Here is a 12,662-nt window from a genome sequence, read left to right as displayed (position 1 = left end):
GCTTTCTAGATTTTGACTACACTGGATTTTGTGAATCAAGGTGCAGTTTTCATTGAGCGAGTACACAACTTGCCAATTATGGCTTTGCAATTAATAGTTATAAAAGATCTGAAACCTACCCCCTGCTACTGGATGATCCTGTTCTATTTCCAGAGCTGTTGCTAGAAACCACAGAGATCGCATTGGCTATGGCCTCCACTGCAGACAGCCTCTCTGCGAAGGTGTTCCTCTCTGATCGCTCAGCTTCTGAAAAACAAACAGTACCAATGACATGACATTACAAAAACAACATCAAAAAGTACATTAAAAAGACCAAAGCCTCTTCAATCACTTCAGTCTGAGTGAAGGATAGTGAGAAAGTCATATTAAAAAGCGTACTGGTGATGCCTCTCACTAGTGATATATTTGAATACAAGCTATGCTTATCAAATTAATTTCAGGCATTAACACTTATGGGCCACTGTACATTAAAGTGTTTCCACTTAGATCACATTACAGTACATTTAAAAATCACTAATTTTTCTGTCTTACACAGCGAATTATCACTAACAGCATATTCTTCTCTAACAAAATACATCACGATGACATCAAGTTGTTTTTTCTTTTACCTCTATCTTCCAATCTGTTCTCAGATCCCCCATGAGGTCGTTTGTCAACAGCTCCTAGGGACACACCATGGCAAGGTATCGAAAAGTTTGTTACCTGACTGACTTTAAGCATTCCAGCCCTAGATCCCTTTGCTATAAGCTTAGGCATTCTTGCCAATGCTACCTTACCTTCTTCCTCTTTAGTTTCTTTGTTGCTGATGGGGAAGCAAACAGACACGCAGGTGTGCAGTATATTGCGGTTCCCATCACACCTGTGCCCAAGGAGTGTATTTAAGGCTTGAGGGGTCTGCTCCAGCAGAACAGCCTGCTCCAGGTTAATGAGATATTGCCTGCACGCTTCCAAGTCACAACGCAGAATATGCTGCATTAAGGTTTGCTTCTGCAAAACAAAAACGCAATTAATGACTAGGCTATCAAGTGTATAATTTATAAATTTGATGTATAGTTGTGTAATATTGGATATTTCTCCATTCACATTAGTCTGGGCTTTATACATTTTTAGCTTTAACAGCCTGATTAGATAATTGTAATGACTAACCAATACCAGTGTACCAATTATTTGTGTTATTAACCAGTTAATATTAAAATACACTTACTTCAACAGCCATTATTATTATGGCGGCTTTCTTCTTAATGGTGGAGTTAGCAGGAAGGTTAGTTAGGGAATGAACTCCCATACCAAGGCTTGAGATGGGTGGCAAATCTAACCAGTCCGGATCTCGTATGCCACCCATGCAGTCTTTAGCCATTGGGTAAATTGTTCCATTTCCATCCCTCAGAATGATAGGTGATTCCTGCGTAAATAACACGTAGACAATCAAACTACACCTTAAAACAGAATCATATACATCCTAACACATGCAGTTTTAGAAAAGGAAAAATGGTGTTCAGAATAATGTGCACTAAACGGTTTAACCATCTCAGTGTAATGCTGGGACACGCATGTACAGAAGCCTCATGCTGTTCCTGTGGAGACTGATGAACCTGGTGCTCACCTGCCCTGCAGTGAAAATGGCAACATTCCGCTCATTCTGGCCAAGGAAGGCAAGGCTGCTGGTAGGAAAATTATTTTCCTGTTCCGCTTTGCCTGTTGCCAGATCAAAGATACAGTATCGCACCCAGCTACCAGTCTTCAGTACAGCATGCACACCTGATGAGCAAAGACAGGTGGCTCAATATTAAACACTTAAGAGTTTTGTTAACAGAAAATGATCTGATGATAAAATTGTTTAAATCAAGAAAGAGCCAAAATGGCAATTGTAATGCAATGGAAAGATTAAAAGAAAATACTTGAGTAGATACAAATAATGAATCCCTCTTTTCCCTCTTAAGGAAATTAAAGCTTAATATTCACTGCTCATTTTAAAGATTGTAGGATCAAAAAAAGTTTTAAAAATATGCATTACTATAAACCTTTGCATGTTGCTTTACAATGTCAGTTACATATTCACTGATGTATCCAGTATTATACATTAATTCAGCCTCTTCTAGTTTGTATTCACTCAGATTTGTTAAGTGTATTCTGCCACTGTTTTCAAAGAATCTGGATAAAAAGCCTTCTGATAAGGGGAAAGCAGGCATTAGGCCAGGAAATCATTTCCCAATAGGAAAAAATGAATTCCATAAATTAAGAAAAACCCAAAAAAAATACAAAATACAAATATAAATTTAAACTTAAAAACACACTCCACTGTAGAACTTATAGTAGTGCCTATGCCTTGATTATGAGAACTTCTATACATCTGATTTCATATGGTAATTATAAGGCCTATGTCCATGAATTCTCATATATGGATGGATTTAACAGAATAAAACAAAATCACCAAACATCATTGTCTTTTGACAAAGTAAAGCACTAAAATCTAACCCTGATGTGTATACCCAGTGGTTGTTAGTATTTTGTTTAAAGCTCAGTGGTTCACATTTCTTTCCTTGTATCATTTGGTTTAAGCAGGAGGGAGACTGCTTTCCAATAAATTCTTACAAATATTACATTTTGTACATCATTGTGGGGGGGGGGTGGGAGGTGTACATGCTGTGGACAGGAGCCTAGGCAATTATTTTCTGTGCACAACACGGAGACAATATTCAAAGAAAATACTATGACACGCTCTGACTTGTTCTATTTTTGTCTTTTCCTAACGTTCTTAGTATATATATTTTTTGAGGCATTTGTCTTATTATAATAACCTGGTAGCAAAAATACAGTCATCTCTTTAGAGAACATTATGGCAACAAACGCTATTATAGGGCTCGTATAAACAATGTAATATTAAATACCTTCGATTACTTGTCAGGGTCTCCAAATTATTGAATGATACATTTTCCAAACAATTTAAGAGCAACTATTCTGCCTTTTAGAAAATGATCTATCGTAATAATTTTGTGAACATACAACAATATCATAATGAACTGCAAAGAGTTAGTCTTCTCTTAATCTTGGAAAATCAATATATTATTGAAAATCGCCAGCTCTTCCAAGAGCAGGCTCGGCTTACTTAACTCTTTATTCAAAACAAGAAAGGAATTTTAACTTGAAACTATTACTTAACACTGTCAGTAAGACTAACCTTTCGAATCAACATTCACAGCTAGTATTTCAGCTTTTTCAGGGATGCAGAGTTTCTTAGGTGTGCGTTGGAAGCAATCTGGAACCTTTGGAGTGCCACCAGTTTTTACAACCTATGTGAAAAGCAGGATTTGTCAGTCAAAAAATGGTCAAGAATTAATGCAAAATGTTTTATGATGACATTTTAAAAAGCAAATTAAGATAATTACTTTCCTTCAGAGTGAGTTATCTTAAGAATCAAGACTCTCAAAAACCAAACCTGGCTGGTTTAAAATGGGATTACTTAAATTAAAGTGTTGACCAATAACATTTTGCTTAATGATCTTTTTGCAAGGAAGGAAAATTCTGGGAAATTTCTTGAACATACCAAAATAATTTTGAAGTAAGATAACTTCCTGCACTAAGAAGAAAAATACTACCATGCGTAATACAACAGTGCTGATAGACACTTCAAATTCCAGATGGCTATATTATCCACGCTAAGGCCGATGCAAAATCTTGTAGATGCCTCCAATATTTAATGCATTCTACCCTTTAAAACAAGATAGATTTGAGTGCATTTAAGATTTTCATTTTAATTCTTTTTTTTTTTTTTAAACAGAATACACATGATTTAAAAATAATATGCCTTAACTTACATTACCAAATGTTAATATCTGAAAAATAGACTAGCTATGGGCAATAAGCTTTTTAAACAGGTGTTGAAAGCAAGTTAAGCTATAAAGTCCTTAAAATAATCAATAACTTTGTCTGTTGAGCAGTGTCCCCTAATGTACCTGGAGCTCATCTATTCTTAGTAGTCTACAGTCCTGCAGCAGTGAGGATGGATCAGAGTCAGAAGGAGTTGTGCTTTGGTTGCTCACACTGCTGGATGTTCCTGGAAATTTCACAGCAACATATGCACCATCGACTTTTAGCACCTTGAGTTCAAAAGAAAGAGCTGTTGCAAATGTTGTATCAAACTGTATCAGACAAAAAAACATTCAGCAATTTATAGCAAACAAACAATTCACACAAGACATCTCAAAATTGCACATAAATGAAAAGCATTAAAAAAAATGAAAAGGTAACTATTATTCTACAAAAGCTTAGCAACAACTCATTCAACTTATCACAGTTAACTACTTGATTAGAGACATAGGAACACCTATATCATGGGAGTCCTTTTTCTCTAGTTAAGTAATTTAATGCTAGTGATTTTCAATGTAATTCCATGAGGACTGCCTATATTGCTTGGCAAAATATCTATTTAAATTCAGTACTAACAAATATTGTAATAAAGACAGTTATAAGATATTATCAATTATAAGTACACAAAAATAGTGGAAGAACAAACTTTAACAGGTTAATTTGGAGTATTTAATCCAGAGACACACCCACCTTTCCAACAGGGACATTTTTAACATCTTCCACAAACACCACTTCTCTCAGAGGCCACTGCTCTTCATTTACTTTCTCCTCTTCTTTAGGGGCTGGGGTTGAGCGTCGCCGCTCTGTAAAGCAGCGCACAGCTGTTACGAAATGCAACTTCTAAGAGCAGTGTTTCATGGACCCTCCACATAATCTTATATCACTGATAAAAAAAACAATACTAGTCTTTGTACTGAAACTACTTTCTTCTGACTATCTGTATCCTTCAGTTTTCTGGCATTTAAAAACTAATATTAACAAAACAAAGACGGCTTCAGGTAAACACTAATAACTAAACCTACAAAATAGTTGACTATGAATCAGCTTAAATCAAGTAATGACAAATGTCTTCCTAAAATGTTACTTTCACATGTACCTAACTGAAATGCACACAATAGTATATTAAGTTGTCTATTAAATTAAGAGTATGTTATCAGTGTCTTTTTAATATAGGAAGACATACTGTAAGGAAGTGATGCACTGCTTGCAATAGAGGATGTATCACTGCAAGTGGAGGCTGGGGAAGGAGGAGGTCCCATTTCAGTCTTCACAGACTCAGGTTTGTTCTCTGTTCTAGGAGTAGAGGCAAGCACATAATATGTCAGAGTAGCAGACATAACATTAAAAACGATAGTGACACGTATCAAGTTAAAACTTTTCAAGACCTGGCGAAATAAAATTGCACCACTGATCAAGAAAATCTAAAGTGGAATACTCCTGCCAGTAATAAAAATGACTCTGCTCTGGAATATTGATTTATTGATACTAATGATGAAAGAACTTTGAGGGGTTAATATTTATATAATCATTGTTTTTCTTTATTAGCTATACCATTACGGCTCTTAACCCTGAACACTCCGCCCCATTATTTTTGGATTGGCAATTTGGGAAATAAATAGTATTTTCATCAAAACTACAAAATATACAGATGGCTTGTTTGAAACTAGAGAATGGGAGCTTTCAAACATCTTACTCGTAATATCTAGGTTCTTCCTAACCCAAGATACACAATTGCCATTTGAGTGTACATACAGGGCTATTTTATTTATTTTTTTAACTCAAGTGTAACTGTTTATAATATGAAAGGCCACAATTTTCTTTCATTTGATTCAAGATAAATGCAAATGGCACAAACTATCAAGGAGTTACAGACAAATAAACAGAAAGCTAACAGGAGAAATAGGCCAGGGTGTAAAGGGTTAATGTGTATAATCATTGCTTTTCTTGTGCGCATGAGTTTAATTATATTTATGGGTTAGAAGTACAGTGTCCTTTCTGTTCATTGTCTTCCAAGAAATTGTATTGTCAAGTCAAAGTGAAATTTCCCCCAATCCGGTGGAAACAAGACCTTGTTTCAAGTTAAAGAAACAAGTTGAGAGTGTGCCGGAATTTCCCCAGAGAGGCACTCTATTCAAAACTAACTTTATGAATGGCTGATTTTGCTTCTGTATCACTACTTGCTCCAACAGGAAGGGAGAGGACTGTCCTCTCCTTCTATAGAATGCCCTTTTTGGTGGCACATATAACCACTTGTAACCAGGAATAAAACTGCCTTTTGCAGTCCTAATCAGATGCAAGTTCTCCATGTAAATGTACTCAAAAATAAAGCGGATTGACTGAAGACTCCTGTCCCAATAATTATTTCCAACAACTTCTAACAAGACACCAAAAGAAACTTGAACATAAAAAGATCTGATGGTTGTTCTCCACAAAATGGCTAACTTTGATCTTTTTACTTTGATCTTACTTTGTTTCTGCAGTCTTGCTAGTCTTCTCCATGTTTTTCAAGCTCTCGGGTGACCTCAACTGGAATCTGCAGCTATCGTTCATATTCCACACTGACTCCATCAGCACACCAACTTTAGGAATGCCAGCGTTAATGGAAAAGGCCACCGCACCAGCATGGTAAAGAGGGTTGTTCCTCAGACAGACCTTCAGATTTTAAAAAGAGGTGCTTTCTTTTTATAAATCATACTTTTATTTATGAAAATATCAAACGCAGTAATTAACAACCTAAAGAGACGAGACATAACTGTGACAAAAGTTGACTAGGCATAACTCACCTGGGTTCCCACCGTAATGTTGGGCATTGAGGAAATGCCTGCACTGGACTTTGGCTTTTTGTTCTTGGCTCTGGCCTTTTCAAGCATCTTTTTTCGCTGACTGAAAGGCACAACACCCCTATAAAAACAAAAATGACACATGTAGCACATCTATCAGGGCCTGGATATTAAAAAACACTGTTCCGCATATAGTAAATTTGCCCTACTCAGAAGTAGCGGTTTAATGTAAATGATTATAGATGTATCACTTCATCCAGCCCTTAATAAAAGCTCTATGAAAATCATACCTGACCAAACATTTCATGTGGTTTCACATGGTAGTCAGTCTATGAAGGAAGAAGAGGAAAAAAAAAAAAACCTCTCTAAAGGACAGAATTACACATTGTAAGAATTCCATTATGGTAGTGGAAGGCTGTGGCACCGAGTAATTCCAACAATCAAGCATGCTGTGCATCTTCAATAACATCTAGAAGTGTACATGAACACATACCACCAGTACAGGCTGTTCTCTAGTTGTGCACAGGTGTACAGAGCACAGCAGTGCAAGGATACAATGCGCTCTCCTTGCAGCTCTGTGAAGGTCTGGGTGCTGTGCTCCAATTTAGATGCTACTGTGCTGAGTGTATCATCCACCCATGTTGCAACCTGAATACAAATAAATACATTTTAGAATGACAATGTACAAATATATAGGTTAGTGGTTCAATGGTACAATTGTGACAAACATCAGCAGAAAACACAGCTGCAATCACTTTATAAATGAATGTATTAATGCATCTAGTGCAGCAAAGATTTATTCACCCTGAATGAAACTGGAACAGGAAATCAATACATTTTTTTGATTCAGTTTATATTGTAGGTCATTCTACACTTTAACAAGACAAAAGCCAGCTGAAAGGTCAGTTGAGAGGCACTCTGACCTTGTTGCTTTCAGTGGCCACAGTAGCTCGAATACTGTTGGCAGATAGGAGGGTGATTTTCTCATTGGTCAACCCTAGAAAAGTGGCCCTTGGATGATGTACAGCAGGGTTCTGTAAAAAGAAAAATGTGCTTTAGTCATACATTGATAAATGGTTTAAAAATCTTATTTGAAAAGATGCATGTAATATATGCATAATCATGGGAAACATACAGTACCTGTGCATTTCTATATGGTTCAGCTTCACTCCACTTCCACTGATAGAGCTCTCCCTTTGAACTCACTGCCACCAACTCAGAGAACAAGGCCCCAATGCTAACAAACTTTGTACCATCCTTATGGAAGAATAATACAAAAAAAAAAAGTTAGTTAAAATTAATATTACAGACATTGTTCTAAAGAACAAAATGGCTGACCTTTAACTGCCAATGTGTGAAAAAAGGAGACACACGTACACGCACACATCTTGGGGAGCTGTGGGGTAGGATGTGTAGAAGGAGGGTGTTGAGAGGAGTTGCTTCTAACTGGAGTTAGACCTCATATGGAACACTATGTACAGTTCTGGGCTCCACACTTCAAGAAAGATATTGCTGCTCTAGAGGCAGTTCAGAGGAGAGCAACCAGACTTATTCCAGACTTGAAGGGAATGTCCTACTGAGAGACTGAGGGAACTAAACCTTTTCTCCATGTAACAGGGAAGACAACGTGGGCACTTCATAAACCAGAGCTTTTCCAGATCTGCAGGGACACACGGACCCAGGGACACAAATAGAAATTGGGCAGAAGGCAGAAAATAGGAGACACTTCTTCACAACAGAGAATTGATACAATCTGGAAAAAATCCCCAGCGATGTGGTTAAAGCCGGCAATTTGGGAACATTCAAAAACATCCTGGATGTTATCAAATGGACTCCTCAACTTTGTAAACTTTCTCATGATTAACATTTATATCACATTTCTCTACTGCTCGGTACCCCATTGTCTGTGATCGTTGTACAGCTGGACTCGCAAAGGTGAATTGCCAGGTGTGATGAGTGGTTTGTGCACCGCTACCAGACGGCTCGGCATTCTCGGTAGACAGTTTATGATTAACCTTTTTTGCTGTACGTTCTACAATGCTCTGCTGTTACTCAGGGTGTGTATTTTTGAACATGCTTAAAATTTGTTCATCCCAGAGTGAAAATGGGGGGAAAATACAGTACTGTGCAAAAGTTTTAGGCAGGTGTGAAAAAATGCTGTAAAGTAAGAATGCTTTTAAAAATAAACATGTTAATATTTTATATTTATCAATTAACTAAATGCAAAGTGAGTGAACAGAAGAAAAATCTACATCAAAAGAATATTTGGAGTGACCACCCTTTGCCTTCAAAACAGCATCAATTCTTCAAGGCACACTTGCACAGTTTTTGAAGGAACTCTGCAGGCCGGTTGGCCCAAACATCTTGGAGAACTAACCACAGTTCTTCTGTGGATTTAGTTAGCCTCAGTTGCTTCTCTCTCCATGTAATCCCAGACATAGCGCTTTTCCACCGACAAGGAGCTGGTGCTGGAGCTGGAGCCGGTGCTTGGCCTGGGAACCAGCTGATCTTTTTGTGAACAGGCCCACTTTTCCACTGGTTTTGGAACCGAATGCTGATGTCACTGAATGTGGGCGTTCCCAAACACGGAATAGAAGTGGAGAAACGCACGGCAATAATAATCAGCACCGAAGCGGACAGCGTCTTTGAAACCCTATTTAACCATCAAAATCAAAACTCATTCAGCGTCTACAAACAGCACAGATACATTGTAAAAAAAAAAAAAAAAAAACGCGAGCTCACATGTAGACAAGCAGAAACTAAAATACAGCTATACGAATATGCAGCCTTTTATTTTTAATAATTTGTATTTATGCATTAAGGGATTTACACCGATTCTCTGTTTCAGACACTTTTACTGTACTGAATAAAATACAAGATAGAGTTAACATGCATTCGTCACCACGCATAGTTTATTATGAATAGTGGATACATTTTCATTCATTTTGTGGCTTATTTTTAATTTTATTTTTGTTTAAAAATCAATGACTATAGGCTAGCCTATTGATTATGAATGCGGTTGTTTTGGGGGGTATTTGCGGCGCAGTCGTGGCCAGATCAATAAACTGTCGGATGATCTCAGGTGATGTTAATGGTTTGATGGGAAATTGTGCTTATTGATGAAGTCTGTAATGATGGTCCCAAATCATTGTTGCATTGTCCCTGTTGCCAGACACCGCAGCAATGCTCTTATGTTTTGAAAGTCGCCCTGGATAAGAGTGTCTGCTAACAAATACATAATAATAATACATTGTCAGCACTGCTGGCATGTGAGCACAAAGTGCATCACTGTAACATACACTCACCTAAAGGATTATTAGGAACACCTGTTCAATTTCTCATTAATGCAATTATCTAACCAACCAATCACATGGCAGTTGCTTCAATGCATTTAGGGGTGTGGTCCTGGTCAAGACAATCTCCTGAACTCCAAACTGAATGTCTGAATGGGAAAGAAAGGTGATTTAAGCAATTTTGAGCGTGGCATGGTTGTTGGTGTCAGACGGGCCGGTCTGAGTATTTCACAATCTGCTCAGTTACTGGGATTTTCACGCACAACCATTTCTAGGGTTTACAAAGAATGGTGTGAAAAGGGAAAAACATCCAGTATGCGGCAGTCCTGTGGGCGAAAATGCCTTGTTGATGCTAGAGGTCAGAGGAGAATGGGCCGACTGATTCAAGCTGATAGTTGAGCAACTTTGACTGAAATAACCACTCGTTACAACCGAGGTATGCAGCAAAGCATTTGTGAAGCCACAACACGTACAACCTTGAGGCGGATGGGCTACAACAGCAGAAGACCCCACCAGGTACCACTCATCTCCACTACAAATAGGAAAAAGAGGCTACAATTTGCACAAGCTCACCAAAATTGGACAGTTGAAGACTGGAAAAATGTTGCCTGGTCTGATGAGTCTCGATTTCTGTTGAGACATTCAGATTCAGAATTTGGCGTAAATAGAATGAGAACATGGATCCATCATGCCTTGTTACCACTGTGCAGGCTGGTGGTGGTGGTGTAATGGTGTGGGGGATGTTTTCTTGGCACACTTTAGGCCCCTTAGTGCCAATTGGGCATCGTTTAAATGCCACGGCCTACCTGAGCATTGTTTCTGACCATGTCCATCCCTTTATGACCACCATCTACCCATCCTCTGATGGCTACTTCCAGCAGGATAATGCACCATGTCACAAAGGTCGAATCATTTCAAATTGGTTTCTTGAACATGACAATGAGTTCACTGTACTAAACTGGCCCCCACAGTCACCAGATCTCAACCCAATAGAGCATCTTTGGGATGTGGTGGAACGGGAGCTTCGTGCCCTGGATATGCATCCCACAAATCTCCATCAACTGCAAGATGCTATCCTATCAATATGGGCCAACATTTCTAAAGAATGCTTTCAGCACCTTGTTGAATCAATGCCACGTAGAATTAAGGCAGTTCTGAAGGCGAAAGGGGGTCAAACACAGTATTAGTATGGTGTTCCTAATAATCCTTTAGGTGAATGTATCTTATTGTGTATTTCATCTTCTCTTACTGTAGAATATGTCCGTTTTGTGTAATTCACCCTGTGCTAAGAAATTAATTTATTCATAAATTATTAATCATGCGCAAACACATGGGACACATGACTCGTATGGCCACTGAATTCGGCATAACACCGCATTTCTGCCAGTGGTGGAAGAAACTGCCCGTAAGGACCAGATAATGACCAGTTCATTAACAAACATTTCTATCCAATCTATATCGTCGCATTAACTCTCCATCATCATAATATTTCTGTAACACGTCTTTCCTTTCATGGAACGTGTGCTCAGTCATTTGCCTACTCCTAACTAGTTAGTTGACCTGGTGAGACCATATTGTTACTGAAGTGTCTCTCCTCGACAGACCGCTGTTTGCTGCCAATTTCGCTCATATTTAAATCAAAACTCTCCTCACTGGTCGGGTCTCTGCTGGCATTTTAAACATGGCGGCTGCACTCCAGCAAATAACTTTTGGTGGTGACGTCTTTACCACGCCCCCTGGCCCCTGACGTCACTGGTTCTTTGGTTCCAGACCAGCACGTTTTTGGAAAAGCGTGGAACGGTTCCAAATTAGGCACCGGCTCCTTGTTGGTGGAAAAGGGCTGAGAGAGAGCCAATCAACCATACAGACTAAAATAAAGTCAATATTATAATTTTAACAATTGAATGTTAGATTCACTTGTCGATAGAGGCCATCTTTATATCTTTAACAAATAGTTAAATAGCAAGCTGTGACCCAAATGTTTTTGGGGGGGTGCCACCCAGAAAGTTTGGGAACCGCTGTATGAAAACCTAGAATTGTTTGATAATTATTTTCATCTGAATGAAAATCCTACTTTATTATTTTTTACAGGTAATCCATATAAACAAGATAAAACACCCCCTTGTAGTTTAAAATAAGTTCTAGAACAGTAATCATGTTTTAATTTACTTTTACAAGCACACAGTTTACAGTATAGGTATTGATTTTATTGTTTTGGCATGAAACATGTTAACCTTCCAGTAAAAGCACATTACACATAACAAATTATGTGCGGTGATGTACGGAAGTAAACTTTAATTTGTATTTTATTAAATACAGAAAGTGTCAGAAATAGGGAATCTGTGTAAAACCCTTAATGAATATACCCTGGTGTTCAGTAATATTAAAAAAAAAGAACTATACTGAAAGTAGTAAATACTAAAAGACACTGGAACACAGAAACCTTGATATTTGAGTTAACTATAATAAAAAGACTCCTTTCTACAGTTCAGAGTTTACGCCAACATTATATAGCCTATTTTTCCATATATTATTATAATAATCATCTCCAGTATGCTGCTTTCACTTCTATGGAGTACACACAGGTCTCAGGGACTGAAAACACACACACACACAGACTAGTTCTTCTGCCTCCCTTTACCTTTTAACCCCTCTCCCTAAGCTCCAACACCCTGCACCACCTTTACCACATGAACCCTTTATTGGGTGTGGTGGCATGCTA

General features: G+C 38.1%; 1 protein-coding gene across 15 annotated transcripts in view; it reads right to left on the bottom strand.

The window, feature by feature from the left end:
• ubr5 (ubiquitin protein ligase E3 component n-recognin 5) overlaps positions 1-12,662 on the bottom strand; it is a 94,067-nt gene that overhangs the window by 24,656 nt on the left and 56,749 nt on the right. For 7 of the 15 annotated variants that reach the window (XM_066690919.1, XM_066690923.1, XM_066690920.1 and 4 more), the window contains exons 10-22: positions 7,788-7,904; positions 7,571-7,681; positions 7,141-7,295; positions 6,651-6,768; positions 6,335-6,519; positions 5,051-5,160; positions 4,558-4,670; positions 3,954-4,097; positions 3,179-3,290; positions 1,604-1,758; positions 1,205-1,402; positions 777-987; positions 120-246 (exon numbers count right to left, since the gene is read on the bottom strand). In XM_066690919.1, coding sequence (XP_066547016.1) covers positions 120-246; positions 777-987; positions 1,205-1,402; positions 1,604-1,758; positions 3,179-3,290; positions 3,954-4,097; positions 4,558-4,670; positions 5,051-5,160; positions 6,335-6,519; positions 6,651-6,768; positions 7,141-7,295; positions 7,571-7,681; positions 7,788-7,904 — 1,856 coding nt within the window. Of the gene's footprint in view, positions 1-119; positions 247-608; positions 663-776; positions 988-1,204; positions 1,403-1,603; positions 1,759-3,178; positions 3,291-3,953; positions 4,140-4,557; positions 4,671-5,050; positions 5,161-6,334; positions 6,520-6,650; positions 6,769-7,140; positions 7,296-7,570; positions 7,682-7,787; positions 7,905-12,662 lie in introns of all 15 variants that reach the window. The other 8 variants (XM_066690911.1, XM_066690913.1, XM_066690918.1 and 5 more) reach the window with 4 other exon arrangements.

Source organism: Amia ocellicauda, chromosome 18 (genome assembly GCF_036373705.1).
Source record: "Amia ocellicauda isolate fAmiCal2 chromosome 18, fAmiCal2.hap1, whole genome shotgun sequence".
Lineage (NCBI taxonomy): Eukaryota > Metazoa > Chordata > Actinopteri > Amiiformes > Amiidae > Amia > Amia ocellicauda.
Note: the sequence above shows the minus strand (reverse complement) of the source record. Positions and strands in the feature narration are given on the sequence as shown.